This window comes from Nelumbo nucifera, chromosome 3 (genome assembly GCF_055504915.1).
Source record: "Nelumbo nucifera cultivar China Antique chromosome 3, China Antique-T2T, whole genome shotgun sequence".
NCBI lineage: Eukaryota > Viridiplantae > Streptophyta > Magnoliopsida > Proteales > Nelumbonaceae > Nelumbo > Nelumbo nucifera.
The window spans coordinates 73,613,507-73,630,113 of record NC_142651.1 but is presented as its reverse complement, the minus strand read 5'-3'; the positions used below and the strand labels follow the sequence as shown (position 1 = coordinate 73,630,113).

The window sequence follows — 16,607 nt, the reverse complement described above, 5'->3', positions numbered from 1 at the left end:
TTTCATTTAATCATTTTATATTTTTTTGTATGAATTTCATTCAAATCATTGAATGTCATTTTTCACTATCTTTTAAATTTTTATTCTTTTATAATGAAAACAAAAAAAATAATAAAATAATATAGATTGGCACCACCCGATTTACCCCTTTAGTTAGCCCCACCCTCAACCTGCACGGCCATGCCAGCGCGGCCCACCCGTACGGTGCGAGCGGCGCCAAAATGCGATACGCCAGTAGCCGAATGGTGTTTTCTGTACCAGTCACCTTCTGATTCACACTCGCCACCTTACTATGCAACTCTCAACATCACCGTCGTGGAATTTGAATTCCACACAAGTAAGCCTTCGCATTCTTTTGGAACCCATCAAACAGAACCCACCTCAGATTGTATCCTATGCACCTATTTTCCAATTTTTAACCGGCACCCACTCTTTGAAACTAGGAAAGCAGGTCCATGCCCACATGACCCTCCGTGGACTCCAACCGAATGCATTCCTTGGTGCAAAAATGGTTGCAATGTATGCTAGCTCCGGCGATATAGACTCTGCTGAAACCGTCTTTGATCAAGTTTCTTTTCCTTCGTCGCTCCTCTATAATTCCATCATTCGCGGGTATACTCGATTTGGGTACTATGAAAGAACTCTCAAAACGTACTTTATTATGAACTCACAAGGACTTCGTCCCGATTACTTCACCTTCCCCTTTGTTCTCAAGTCCTCTGCGGAGCTATCGTGTCTTCGGACTGGGAAATGTGTTCATGGAAAGAGTTTAAGAATTGGGTTGGAATATGATTTGTATGTCGGGACTTCTTTGATAGATATGTATGTGAAATGTGGCGAGTTAAGTAATGCTCATAAACTGTTTGACAGGATGCATGTGAAAGATGTTTCATCATGGAATGCTTTGATTGCAGGTTACATGAGAAATGGAGTAATTCAAATTGCCGAGGCGTTGTTCCAAAGCATGCCGAAAAGAAATATTATTTCCTGGACTGCTATGATATCTGGGTACACTCAGAGTGGGCTTGCAGACCGAGCACTGAGTTTGTTTGGAGAGATGCTGAGGGTGGATTCAGAGGTAAAGCCCAACTGGGTAACTATCATGAGTGTCCTTCCAGCGTGTGCTCATTCAGCTGCTCTGGAGTATGGGAAGAAGATTCATAGTTATGCAAGTGAGATTGGTTTGGACAAAAGTTTTTCTGTACAAACTGCACTCATTGCAATGTACGCCAAGTGTGGGAGCCTTATCGATGCTTGTCACTGTTTTGAGAGGATACCTGAGAAGGAAAAGAGTTTGATTACTTGGAACACCATGATAGCCGCCTATGCATCTCATGGATGTGGGAAGGAAGCTGTATCCACATTTAGGAACATGATAAAATGTGGGGTTCAACCTGATGCTATTACATTTTTGGGTCTCTTGTCTTCATGCAGCCATTCAGGTCTTGTGGATGTAGGCTTAGAATACTTTAATTGTATGACTAGAATTTACTCTGTTGATCCAAGAGCAGAACATTATGCTTGTGTGGTAGATCTTTTAGCTCGAGCTGGACGTATAGTGGAGGCTAAGGAGCTCATTGATCGAATGCCAATGCAAGCCAGTCCTAGCATATGGGGTGCCTTGCTAGCTGCTTGCCGAAATCATGGTAATTTGGAAATTGGGGAGATTGCAGCAAAGCAGTTGTTCATATTGGAACCAGAGAATAGTGGAAATTATATTCTGCTTTCAAACATGTATGCTGAAGTTGGAAGGTGGGAAGAGGTGAACAATTTGAGAGCTCTCCTAAAGAACCAAGGTGTGAAGAAGAGCCCTGGATGTAGCTGGACTGAGATCAATGGAAAATGCCATTTGTTCCTTGGAGGGGATACTTCCCACCCACAAATGAAGGAAATTTACATGCTATTGGGAGACTTGCCTAAGAAAATTAAGGCAGCAGGTTACATACCAGATACTAGTTTTGTGTTGCATGATGTTAGTGAAGAGGAGAAGGAACATAACCTCACAATGCACAGTGAGAAATTGGCTATTGCTTTTGGGCTACTCAACACTAGCCCTGCAACAGTTATTCGAGTGACTAAGAATCTTAGAATCTGTGGTGACTGTCACACTGCCATTAAGTTCATATCAAGAATCTATGGTCGAGAGATTGTTGTGAGAGATGTGAATCGTTTCCATCATTTTAAAGATGGATCTTGTTCATGTGGAGATTATTGGTGATTATTATGATGAGAATCTCATTAGGGGATAAAGACTGGATCAAGTGTATAATTATTTTTTTGGATAAATTACATATGGGTACCTTGGAGGCATTCTTGGGAGTTTAAAACTTCTTGACAGATTTTCCATGGAGCCAGCAGCTTTGGGTTTGTGGCTTTCTTCTGGTTGTAGCCAAATAAGGGAGGGGAGAGGAGAGAAAAAGAAGATGAAAGGGGAGAGAGAGAAGGATGGATGACTAATTCGGTTCTCTTTATTGCCACTGGTTCTCAACTGGAGGAAGATGAACAATGACTTGGGGATTCAGTTGCAGATTGTGTTGCCGCAAATAAGGGAAGAAGAAGAAGGAGAAAAAGGAGAGAGAGGGAAAGGTAGATGGGGTAGAGCTACCACTGCTACTTTGGTTTGGTGGTGCTCTGTTTACCGCCACTAGAGAAAGAAGGTGAACAGTATTTTCAGTTATTGAGTATACAGTGGTCACCATATCGTCCGTTCCATCAGTCACCGGAATGCCTTTTCTGAGTAAATTAGTTTTAGCAGGGAAGGGGATAGCAAGAGGATGGATTTTCCTGAGTAAATTAACTATAACTTTTTTTAGAAGTCCTCCCATTATTTTGAATAACTTTTTCAAAGGGTAAATTGCTGAAACCTCCCCAAATCTGTTAGAATTTGCTAACAAGAGGCATGAAAATGTCCAAAATATACTATTAAGGTTGGTTTCTGCAAAAAACCAACAACAATAAAAAAGAAAAAGAGAATTTAAAGTTGTAGCTTTGTCTTTGAGCATTTGATATGAAGGATAAATTTGAAAAATAAATCAATTTCAGCAAAGAAAGTTGGAAGGGTTTGGACCAACAATTCATTTGAAGAGAAAATTTGAAAAATAAGCATTTTGGTGAAAAGTAACTACATGGGTCTTTTGGACATTTCCATACTTCTTTTTAGAAAATTTTAGCAAAATTAGTCTACTTGCAACTATGTCACAAAGTTTAGGGGAGGTAAAATGGTTAAAAAGTTTAGGGAAGGTTCCAGCAATTTACCCTTTTTTAAAGTGATGTATTTATTCCCTTCTCATTGGAGATCACTGGTTTATATAAGTTTAAATTGGGTTGTGCCGAGCTGACATGACATGACTTTGCGGGTGGCCCATGCTTTGGATGGTCGTATCGAGTCGTGCTTGCCTCCTTTGTGATACTTAAGAGGTCAGGCCCAAAACAAGCCATGCAAGCCGTAATCGTGTTGTGTCATGGCACATGCCTGGGTCGTGGGCCTGGGCCAAACCAAGACAATTTTTTTTGTTTTTTTTTTTACATTTCTAATATTTTTTTCATTTTTTGGCATTTTTTGCTAAGTGAGACAAACTTTGGGAAAATAAAAATTTAAGAAGAAATACTTAACAAAATAAAAAATAGAAGTTTTATTTCATTTGAATTTTAACAATACTAAATACAATGGAATATTGGAAATGGAATAAAATATATAAACAATATAATAAAATTTAAAATAAAGAATTACAATGGTATTAAAAAATAACAAATAACTTAAATAAAATTGAAGAATAAATTTCACAATAATTTTAAAAATGCTATACAATTATTTAGTATACAAAAAATTATTGACTTCTTCATTTTTCTTCAAGTTCTACCATCTCCTTGACCTTGGTCATCATCTACTTTTAGTAAAACATCAGTTAAAGTGTCATGCCCTCTTTTATCTTTTAGTCTATCTTCAACATCCAGCCAAACTTTCAAGCATATTCACATCTCCAAATTGTCATCATTCATGTAACTTCCCTTGTTGTTCAACACCCTGGTACATGAACTAAAGCAAGACTCCGATGGAAGTGTAAACATTGGAGGGGTTAGTAAATCACATGCCATAGCAACAAGAACTTGATAATTTTTTCCATGTTCACTCCAAGTTAAAATATCAAAATTATTTATTTCCTCCAAGTAAAAGGAATCATTTAAATTAGAAAAATTAGCTTGTAAATAAAAATTAAGTTCAGTAAATGAACTTGATGAAGAAGTAGCAACATATTTTTGCCTTTTATTTATTAGAGACCAAAATTTTTCTCTTTCATTATTAGAACTAAATGTTTTAGAAGTGGAAGTTGCAATTGTTGTACCTGTACAAGTTTTCCTATGCCTTAATAATTGAGATTCATATAAACTATATATTTTAAATAATAAATTAATTCTTTTTTAATTCCAATTTCAGTATTCATATTTTCACAATAAGATTCAATGCAAACATTTTAACTATCTTTCCTAATCCTATGATCTAATGTTGTAGCTAATAAATACAGTGGAGAAATGCTTTCCCAATATTTTTTAAATTTAACTTCCATTATTTTAATAGTACTCTTAAAATTGAATTATTTCTATATTTTTAAAAATATTCATTAATCATAAATAAATGATTAACTAAAATACAACTAGTTGGGTAATAAAACCCCCAAAAATTCATTAGTTGTATCATAAAAAAATTTATAAAAAAATTCTTTTATACGAACTACCATTTCCTATTATAAGATCATTTGGCATTTTTTCATTATAAAAATTAATAAGAATATCTTTATACGAAATACAACTTTCTAACAAGAATAGGTGGAATTCTACTTATGTTGAATATCTAATACAAATTTTTTATATTTTAAACCATATTATTATATAGATATTTAAATTCTTGTTTTTTTTGTTCTATAATTACTAACATATATAATACAATTTCTAATTTTAGAAATATGATGAGAAATCATATTTAAAATAAGATCCTTCCATTTCCTAATTTCATGGAAGAAAGGATTCACTCTTTTATTTTGTCGATAGAGGGTTCATGATTAGTAATCATGAAAATAGGTAAAATAAATGGATCAGGAAGAAAAAAGTAATTCTTCGAAACTTTTGATTCTTCCTACAATTGGATCTTATGTCACCAAATGCATATCTAAAATGAAATAACTTACCTTTTAAACATGATTTTAATTGAGATTTTGAAATATTTATTACTAAATCATTATTACCAGCATTATCAAAATTAATAGAAAAAAAGTTTATTTTCAATTCTATAATTATGCAAAGTATTTAAAATACTTGCAGTAATTGTTAGGCTAGTATGTGGCCATTCAAGCTTAGTAAAACATAAAATTCTTTTTGTAAAAGTCAAATGTCATCAATAAAATGTCCAATAACATAAATATAACTTATATTATATTTAGAAGTCCAAATATCAAAAGTAATTGCAATTTTAGATTTAAGTGTTGATAAAGTAAAAATTAAGTTTTGTTTATATGAATAAAAAATTTTTAAAGCATCTACTCTAATAGTATTTCTAGAAACTTTTTTAAAATGAGGATTTATAGATTGTTATAAATTTTTTTTGTAACTTAGTGTATTCAACTAATAAAAATGGTTGTTTTGCATGTATATATATTTTTCTAATTCTTGTCTCCTTTTTTTCTTGAGAATAATGAAAATTACCAAAAAAAACCATGCCCAATTTGTGCTTGTAATGATTAGGGGTGAGCATTCAGTTTATTCGGTTAAAAACCGAACCAAATAAACTAAAATCTTAAAAACCAAAATAAAAATATGAAAACCGAATTGAAATCGAATTACAAGAAAACCGAAATAACTGAAACCAAAAGTTTTGGTTTGATCTTTGGTTATTCCGGTTAAAAATTGAATTTAATTAATATTATATATTATATATTATAACCTATAATATATATTATGAAATTGAGTTTCATTATAATACATTATATAATATATTAATATATAAATATATAGCATATTATATATTATATGTTATATATTGTACATTATATATTACATATATATATTATAATATATATAATATATATTATATATATTATATATATTATATTATATATTACATATTATATAATGAATTTTGGTTAATTCGGTTTTTTGGTTAACCAAATTTCTAACTTTGAAAACCGAAACCAAAAACCAAAATTCCTAAAAATCAAACTAATCGAACCAAACTACCCAAAAACTGAAATCGAAACTTTCGATTCGATATTTCAGTTTTAACCAAATTACCTAAAAATCAAACTGAAATCGAACCAAATTACCCAAAAACCAAAATTCCTAAATGGCCAGTACTACCCTTGCTACTATAACTAAAAAACACTCATACATTTAAGACAAATAGCTCCTTTCCCTTCCCCTCAACCTCTTGTTTGTTAAATATTTTCCAGACTGGGCTAGTCAGCTTAGTGCCTTTTTTTCCCTAGTAGCAATACTAGGGCTTACAACTCCAACGACATCAACCTTAACCATAGAACCACTAACATGCATATCGGTGTCGTTATACTATGACTAAATATCATCAATGTTGAGCATGTTGGAAAATCAATATCAGAATGAGTCGTCCATTTTTAAAAAATTATAGTATTAAAACTTCGAAAAAATAAAAATTTATTTAATTGCAATGTACCTAGTCTCCTAGTTTGGAATATCAACTTGATTTCAATTGCTGAATCCCCCAAGCCTCCCGAATTACTAACTTGAAATACTTGATCAAGTCATCTCCTTGTTGAAACTTAAATAAAGTTGAGAATTAGAGAGCATGAAAGTGTGTATAAGAGAGTATATGAGAATATGAGAAAGTATGGGAGAGATGAGAATTGGTGTGATGAGAATGATGGAAGGTAAAGGTATTTATAGGAGCTGGAATTAATTCAATTAACTAAAACATCCTAAAAAATTAGCCATTTTTTAGTTGTTTGGATATTTTGGTCATTATAAAGCTAATTATCAGTTTTCCCAAATACCTCTCAAACTAGCTGATATTTAACTATTGGGGAGCACTATTGTTAGTCATTGGGGGAGGGGGTCCCCAATGGCTATACTATGTATTGACTATGGGTCGGGCCGTGTTGGATCTTATTGTGGACTGTGCCAGGTTGTAGGCCCATTCCAACACAGCCCGCTTTGTCGTGTTATGTTGTACCGGTTCGTGGGCCCAAAAACCCAAGCTCGACACAGCCCATACCCCCATATCGTGCCACAGCACAACCTACATGCTATAATGGCGGGCCAGGACCGTGGGCGCAACGGCCTAATTTATAGCTGTACTAGTTTATAGGGCGACCACAGTCGCGGCATTTGCACTCCCTTATATCAATATGTTCATCTTCTTCACTGCTGGCTTCACACCCACTATTCCTCTCCTCTCTCGCCCTCTTCCTATTGATATATTCTTTTTTCTTCTTCTGCCCTCTCCTTTGTTCCTCCCACATCTCCCCCGTTGATAATAGTCAATCTCTTTGATGATATCCCTGTTGAAACTGAAGCAAAATAAAACAAAGAATACAATCCAAATCAATAAATGAAATATGCGCAGAGTCGTTGAGACAAAGGTTCTTAAAATGCGTTACTTGAAACAAGCTTAGTAAGAATAACATGATACAAGAAAAAACACAAAGAACGTTGAGCCATCCAAACTATGAAATAGCTTCAGATTGGCTGTTTTAAATTGTCAACAACCATAGAAGATTTTGAATCTTAAATGAAGATTCAATCTACCCAAGTGGTAACTTCCCCCTTAGGCGCTAGCTCTGTTTCTTTTTCAAAGAGTTAGTTTGATGCCATAAAGGTTGACAGATGAATGATCATATGATAGGTCCATCCATGTGGTGGGATGGTGTTTAAATACAAAAAGTTCTAACTTCCTACCACTGAGATAGCCTCAAAATAAAGGATTAGCCCTCTAACTACATGGCCGATCCCTATGCCATCTCATACTAACAACTTAACAAAAATAACAAACTAACTTATTTGGCCGATTCTCATGCTAAGACCAACTAACAATTAACAACTTAAGAACCTAACTTCTTGATCGATTCTTGTGGCTAGCAACCTGACTTCCTTGATCGATTCTTGCTCTACTGGGGCGTTGCATGGGCCATGCATGATGGGCTGGTTTGCATGGGCCATGCATGAAGGTTTTTAGTCCACGTACTTTGGGTTGCGCGTAGGCACCCTGTTCAACCTTCACGGCCCATCATTGCCCCCATCTTGCAGATGGACCTTGTCTTCAAGGTCCAGATTTATGTACTTCTCACGCAACTCTTGAGAATTCTCCCATGTGGCATCTTCGTTGGGAAGGTTCTTCCATTGAACAAGGCTTTCTTCCACGAAGGTGGACCCTTTCTTCACCTAGCGGGTATCCAGAATGGCTGCCGGTTCTGTGACAAGTTCTCCCTCATTTATGGGCGGTAATTCAGTGCCAGTGGCAGTGGTTTCTCCCACCTGTCTTTTGAGTAGGGAAATGTGAAAAACTAGGTGGATGCACGAGCCCTCGGGAAGTCAAAGTTTATAGGCCACCTTGCCAATTCGTTCTTCAATTTGGTATGGCCCATAATAGCGACTGGCCAGCTTGTGATAGGCTCGCCTATGAACAGTCTGTTGTCGGTACGGGTGGAGTTTGAGAAAGACTAGATCGCCCACCTGGAATTCCACGTCTCTTCTTTTAGAGTTAGCCATTTGGGTCATGCGATTAATTGCTGCATGTAGGTTGATTTTGAGTTGCTGCAAAATGGCATCTTGAGAGAGCATGGCTTGATCTACCTCTTCTACCGAGGATGTTCCCCCTTGGTAATTTGGAATACAAGGTGGTGGTCTTCCATAAAGAGCTTGAAAGGGCGTCATTCCGATAAAGGAATGGTAGGTGGTGTTATACCAAAATGATTGACCACTTTGGACTGCCCATCAGTCTGGGGATGATAGGCGGAGCTCATCTGCAATTTGGTACCGGACATCTTGAAGAATTCCCGCCAAAAGTGGCTAACAAAAATAGGATCTCTATCACTAACGATCATCTTTAGCATACCGTGGAGCTTCACAATTCCTTCTACAAACCTTTCGGCTACTAATTTCGCCATATAGGGGTGTGGTAAGGTCAAGAAATGAGCTGATTTAGTGAGACGGTCTACTACCACAAAAATAGTGACCTTCTATAAAGTCCATGGTGATGTCGTCCCATACTTGGCAGGGAACGGGTAATGGCTGTAGCAGTCCTACCAGGGATAGAGTGTCCGCCTTATTTTTTTGACAAATGACGCAAGAGGCTACATATTGTTGAATATCTTTATACATGGAGGGCCAATAGAACTGTTGTGCCATACGCTTGTATGTTCTGAGTACCCCTGAGTGTCCACCATATGGGGAGTCATGAAATTCTTGTAAGATGGTAGGGACAAGGTTGGACCAAGGGGGAATCACGACCCGGTTTTTGTAACATACCAGTCCATTCTTCCAAGTGTAGGGAACTCCAGGATTCTCCATTGCAAGCTTGCCAATGCGGATCATGTAGGGGTGGGTGCTGGCTTCTTTCTTGATGGTGTCCCACAGAGATGTTTGAGGCATATAGAGAGTATTAAGGCTAGGACTGCCTAGTACTCTAGATAGAGCATCTGCAGCAGAGTTTTCTTGTCCAGGCTTGTAAATGATCTCATAGTCGTACCCGAGCAATTTGGACACCCATTTCTGTTGTTCCGGTGTCCCAATGCGTTGCTCCAAGAGATACTTGAGGCTGCGCTGATCGGTCTGGACGTAAAATTTTCGGCCCAACAAGTAAGGTCGCCATGTCCGTATTGCCTGAACAATGGCGAGCATCTCTTTGGCATAAGTGGACCAAGTTTGTTTGTTGACGCCTAGAGCTCGGCTCATGAATGCTATGGGTCATCTCTGTTGCGTCAATACTGCTCCAATACCTGCCCCGGAAGCATCTGACTCAATGATAAAAGGCTCCTCAAAATTAGGCATTGCCAGTGTGGGGGTCGTGGTCATTGCTTTCTTTAAGGCTGCAAATGCCTCTTGGGCTTCGGTGGTCCAACGGAATTCACCACTTTTGAGAAGATTAGTGAGGGGTCAAGCTATGATCCCATAGTTGCGGACGAACTTCCTGTAATATCCTGTAAGGCCTAAGAAGCCGCGCAAGTTAGTAATATGAGTGGGTTGAGGCCATTTAAGCATTGCCTCAATTTTCCCTTGGTCTACCTTGACCCCTTGGGAAGTGACAATGTGACCTAGATACTCCACCTCTGGCTGGCCGAATATGCATTTACTAAACTTGATAAAAAATTGGTGATGCCTTAAAACCTCAAAAGTTGTTCTAACATGTTCAAGATGCATGCTCCAGTTGGGACTATAAATAAGAATATCATCAAAGAAAACTAGCACAAACTTTCGGAGATATGGGCGGAAGACAGAATTCAAAATAGCTTGAAAGGTGGAAGGTGCATTACACAGGCCAAAGGGCATAACCAAGTACTCATAGTGACCATTGTGTGTAAGAAATGTCGTTTTATGAATGTCCCGTGGGTGGATCCGTACCTGATGGTATCCGGATTGTAAATCAAGTTTAGTAAAGAATGAGACTCTCTGTAGTTCATCTAGAATATCGTCAACCGTTGGAATCAGAAATCGATCCTTAACGGTCACGGCATTGAGTGCCCGGTAATCAGTACAGAAATGCCAAGTCCCATCCTTCTTTTTAACTAGCAAGACAGGGGAAGAAAACGGACTTGTTCTAGATCGTATTAGCCCCAACCGTAACATGTCTTGTATTTGTTTTTCTATTTCAGCTTTTTGGAAATAGGCATACCTGTACGGGCGGACATTGACGGATTCCATTCCTTCTTTGAGATTGATGCGGTGGTCGATATCTCTCCGCGGTGGCAGCTATGTGGGCTCTTGGTAGAGATCTTTGAATTCGGCCAGTAATTGCTACATATCGGGGTGTGGTGGTACTTCTTCCGTGACTGCTTGGAGACAGACGGTAAATAGTGAATGTCCCTGCTTAATCCCCTTTGAGAATGCTTTGAAGGATGCAGGCTGAATCGGCTGGTTGTCGATCCCCTTCAACAGTCGGTGTTGGTTGGCCCAAGAAAACTCCATCGTCATTTTCTTCCAATCACATGCCACTGTGCCCAACTGCTCAAGCCAATGGATTCCTAGTACCATGTCCAACCCAATCAGTGGTAAAGAATAAAGTGTTAAAGTGAACGGGATACCTTGTAGTAAGACTTGCACATTGTCAAATCTTCCTCAACACTTAAGGGGTTCGCCTTTGGCTACTTTGACATTGAAGGGCTCGGTAGGCACGACCGGTAAGTGCAACAATTCGGCTATTCGGTCGTTGATGAAGTTATGGGTGGATCCACTATCAATAAGAACAATCAATTCGTGTGACCTACCTTGGCCGTGACACGCATGGTTCTAGCCGTCGACCATCCCGTAAGAGCATGGAGTGATATTTCAGGCTCCTTGCGCGGGTCGGTGAAGCTTTGTTCATCATCCTCTGGTTCATCGTCGGTACAGTCTCTGACGAGTAGTAGCAGCTGCGGCCTCTTGCATTTGTGTCCGGGCCCAAATTTCTCGTCGCAGTTGAAACATAGGCCTTGAATGCGCCTCCTCTGCATTTCTGTCCAAGAAAGACGTTTCAATGGTGGAGTCATCTTCGTCTTTGTCGGGAAGGAGTCACCGGCGGTTTTGGTGGCTAAACGCAGAGTCTTCTCATGACGACGCAGTTGTTCATCCTTCATTCGCGCCAGGCTGATGGCTTCCTTCAAAGATTTCGGTTTGAACATCCGAATTCCATCGGCTATGTCTGTTTTGAGACCTCCCATGAATGTGCCCACCAACACCTTTTGGGTCCATCCGTGCACCCTATTGCCCAATCTTTCGAACTCCTTCTGTGCTGTCACGAGAAGGTCCAGAGGAGGACTGTCCGCTGCGACCATTGGTGTGGCTCAGAGAAGGTTCCTGCCGAGTCAACAAGGCTCTAGACATCCTACTAATAGTTGCCTCGAGCTGGTGTAACTTATCATTAACCCCTAACTCGAGCCTGCTCAAATTTGCTTGGAGTCCCCCGAGTCCAGCTTCCAAACTCTCAATTCTTTCTTTGTTAGTGGCCATGGTGCCTAGCTCTGATACCAATAATAGGTCCCAGTCAAAGCTAGAGAGAAATAGAGTATTCTGCTTAGGGTGAGAATAAGACCACAAGAGTTTATTAACTTTCCACTGCCCCCATCCATGTGGGATGGTGTTTAAATACAAAAAGTTCTAACTTCCTACCACTGAGATAGCCTCAAAATAAGAGATTAGACCTCTAACTACATGGCCGATCCCTATGCCATTTCATACTAACAACTTAACAAAAATAACAAACTAACTTATTTGGCCGATTCTCATGCTAAGACCAACTAACAATTAACAACTTAACAACCTAACTTCTTGACCGATTCTTGTGGCTAGCACCTTGACTTCCTTGACCGATTCCTGTTCTACTGGGCCATTGCATGGGCCATGCATGATGGGCTGGTTTGCATGGGCCATGCATGAAGGTTTTTAGTCCACGTACTTTGGGTTGCGCGTAGGCACCCTGTTCGACCTTCACGGCCCATCATCATATAAGAAAAAGTGATCTTCTCAGTACCAATTCTTCTGTTATTCTGAGAGAAGGAAAGGAATGTAGGGTGTATCCGTGTGAAGCAAGCCACCGCTCTGATCTTCTCTTTTTTCTTTCTTCTTTTTTTTTTAATTTCAAAAAATAAATGTTTTACAAAATTATTACAGGACAAAGTTCCTTTTAATTTTTTGGCACATGTGTGAAACGTGTGTGCATGTGAACCACTACGTGTTAAAATCTAGTTGGAAGTGCACCCCAGCATACACAAAACCAAGTACAGGAAATCCGGACTCCTTTGTAGAAGCAGGGACCCACAAAATGGTTGGTATTACAGTAGCATTAAGTCGCTGGGTCTTAGTTGGGCAACTTGGGCTTATGGGGTGGTTCTCTCGTTGCAAAGAGAAAGTTTCTTTGCAATAAATAAATCTCTGAGTCCCATGAGTAACTGAGATATGAGAAAGCTAATTGATGTTTTCCAAGCTAAAATGGATGAACAAGAGAAAGGTCCTAATCTGTATGAACTGAGTTGGATCCGATGATTTGCAAAAGCCAAATTCAAAGGTCCTGAGGTGGTTCTTTGGGGAGGAGCACTCCGACACCCAACTCAGTAAAGAGAAGAAGTCATTTAAGCCGAGCAATGCTGAAGAGATTAGGAGAGAAGAAGAACTAGAGAGTTAGAATGTTAAGAGTGAGAATAGAGAATCGAGAGAGAGAGACCCCGAGTAGTGTGGCCTTAAATACCTACAAAGGGGTGTCATTGCGCACCTCACTTCTAGGGCAGTTCCACGCCCATCATAGGAGTCTTAAGCCAAAACCCAGAATGCGCCATGTATCCCTCTACGTCTAAGGTTCTTTAATTTTCAACCACGTGGCGGTTCAATCAGAGCGAGGTATACCCTCATCTGGTTAAAAACCTAAAGGAATTAGTCACATTGTGCCACCTCAACACAGAAACTAACCCTGGGTCCGAGGGGAATCTAAAGCTTGCAATCAGACTCTCCTCATACACAGAGAGCTTGCTTGGTCGAGGTGATTCAGCCCTCTCTCCTCTCCTCAAGAACCTAAGCTCATTGTCTGGGGGGACGGGATCGATATGTCTCTTCGATTCTCCACATGTCTATCTCCTGCAAAGTACAAGGAACACTACCGAAGTACTCCAGGCTCTATCTAGGACCTCAACCCCCTCCGTCTTCCCGTCAACATCGATGGGAAAAATTCTTCATCCAACTCCTATCAAACCTCCTCAAACTTTAATTACATTGAGAGTCCACCTTGAGCTTGGCCTCGTTGGCATCAGTCTTAGGGACAACTACCTCATTCGTCTCTTAGTGTGACAATTTCAAACTTCGCTCATTGCCTAAGGGTGGCCACCAGCCAAGTTTTTTATGAGTTATTCGAGTTCAGCTCAGTTCTGTTTGGATCAAGCTTTGAGTCAAGTTCGAATAGTTTCATATATATAAAATTATAAAAAATAATATATAATAAAAAATATTATATATAATATTTTATTTTTATATATAATAATAACTAATTATTATAATTTTTAATTTTTAAATTATCAAATATATATATAATGTTTTTTATTTTTATGAAACATTTTTTTCTCAAGTTGAACTCGAACTTACGAGTTTTTGATTCGAGCCAAGTTCAAACTCAAACTTCTAGTTCGAACTGAGCCCAAGCTTGAATTTGAGCATTATACTACCTTGACGAACCGAGCTCGAGTCTCATACTATTTGACTCGGCTTGGCTCAATTCCACCCCTACCGCTGCCTGAGCCTAAGCCACTAGACATTAAGAAAGAAGAAAAAGACGAAGACATGAGCTCTTACCGAAGACGAGCTCTACAATAGAATTAGAAAGCACCATATTACGACGAGAACTAGTTGAACTCTGTCTGTGATAGGCACTTTTGTTTGAATGAGAAAGGAAAATGGCTCTCAATGCCCCCTTTATTTGAAATTTACCATTCAGTCTGCCATCGTTAGCTTGAGCTGGACCAAACTGTGGGTCAAACGATTCAAGCAGAAGTGACGTGGAGCGCCACCATTCGTTGGAGTTGTAAATTGACATTATAGGAGGGGATAAAATTACGAAATTGCCTATTTTCAGTATCTCTTTTTTTTCTCCTATCTTTGTTTTTCTTCCTCATAAATCATTTTAGAAATTCTTAATCTGTATGATAAAAAGAAAATATAGTCTGGATTAACATTGATATTCCTTCATTTACGTTAGTTTTTCTGGTTAGAGTGGTGGGTATGGGAGAAGGGAGAAATAATTTTCAGTGTGCTGCATAAAAATAGTGATGCTGTCTGAGTTGAGTGGAGGAGAGCATATAAAGGTCATACTAAGTTGTACGAGTTGAGTTGGACGAGTTAGATCCGATGACCCACAAAAGCCAAACTCAGAGGCCCCAATAAGGTGGTTTCATGGGGAGAAGCACTCTAAAGCTCTAAGTTAGTAAAGAGAAGAAGAGGTTGGCTAGGCTGAACTGGACGTAGCTGAGTTGTGTTAAAGAGCTGGGGAGAGTAGATGAGCTAGAGAGATAGAATGATGAAAGTGAGAATAGAGATTTGAGAGAGAGAGAAATACATCGAACGGTGTGCCCTTAAAATACCTACTGAGGGGTGTAATTGCAATCCTCATTTTTCGGGACATGATGGTAGGGGTGTCCATGAAAAATCGAAAAACCGAACCGGAAAATGTAGTTAATTGAACCGATCGGTATATATATTTATATGTATATTTTATATATTTTTAATATATGTCGCATATTTTTTATATATTATATATAAATATATACATATATTATATTTATAAATATATAATATATAATATATTTTTATATAATATTTATAATATACTATATATCATTTATTATTTATAATATAATATTATACATATATTTATATAATATATATTATAAATATAAAAAAATGAAAAACCAAAGAATCGAACTGGTCAAAAACCAAAACCAACAGACTGGTTAACTAGTAGTACCGGTTCGAATTCAATTTGGAGAAATGGAAAAACCAACAGTATCAATTTGATTTACAAAAATTGCCCATGATTCGGTTAATCAAACCGTGGGCACCCCTACACAATGGTATTCACTAGGGTGCTTTCTGTCCAAGGTTCTAGGGTGATTATGCTCCTTGTCATGGGAGGCTTAAGCCAAGCTAAGAGTGTGCCTCATATATCCTTTTGTGTCTGAGGTTTGTGATGTATACAATAGTCATTGCCTCCAAGTATTTACTCGAATGTATATTTTCCAAAGTTTAAGTATTAAAATGTCACAATTCAAAGTTTAGGCCCTTAAATATCACTACCCCTAAATTATGGGGCACCTATCAATAATTTTTTCTTTTTCATATGAAACAAATATCACATCATACTTTTCAAAGCACCAAGGCAAAACTAGCCTCCTTGGCATTGATTTCTTAATTTTCATATAACCAATAATTAGTCATAAATGTTCATCAAATAACTATAAATTTTATATCAAAGAATAGAAAATCATCAAATTGATGATAAGATAGACATTTAAATATATCAATTTTAATATTTCAAGTACATTAAAAAATAATTCAGTAAAATAGCTACATTAAGAAATAAGTTAATGAATATTTATAAGTATTTCCATACTAAATAGAGCCTGAGTTTTTACATAAAATTTCTTCAATCATTCCCAATGACATAGTATTCACTAAAAGACAAGTCAAGAGCCATAAGCGAATAAAGCATTGGATTCAGCCATTTCATTAGCCTTTATCTAACAACACTTGAGATAACTTTGAACCTAAATTTTCATCAATTAGAACATTCACATAGTCTGTTTGTATGATCTTGATTAATTAGAGTATAAAGTTGCAAAAAAAAAAAAGAAAAAGTATTCAAGTACAAAACAAAAGTATATGAAAAAAATATATGATAATCCAAACTTATGAGT

At 37.8% G+C, this 16,607-nt stretch overlaps 1 protein-coding gene and 1 pseudogene across 1 annotated transcript; one reads left to right on the top strand and one right to left on the bottom strand.

Moving 5' to 3' along the window:
• The first annotated feature begins 208 nt into the window (after nucleotides 1–208).
• Nucleotides 209–3,592, top strand: LOC104585865 (pentatricopeptide repeat-containing protein At1g08070, chloroplastic pseudogene; annotated as a pseudogene).
• Nucleotides 3,593–7,591: 3,999 nt separating this feature from the next.
• On the bottom strand, nucleotides 7,592–12,268 carry LOC148801349 (uncharacterized). The gene is made up of 2 exons (XM_088901685.1): nucleotides 11,445–12,268; nucleotides 7,592–11,201 (listed from the first exon to the last, which is right to left on the bottom strand). Exons 1-2 carry the CDS (start codon nucleotides 11,988–11,990, stop codon nucleotides 11,148–11,150), a joined length of 600 nt encoding a protein of 199 aa, XP_088757811.1. The 5' UTR covers nucleotides 11,991–12,268; the 3' UTR covers nucleotides 7,592–11,147.
• Nucleotides 12,269–16,607: the final 4,339 nt, after the last annotated feature.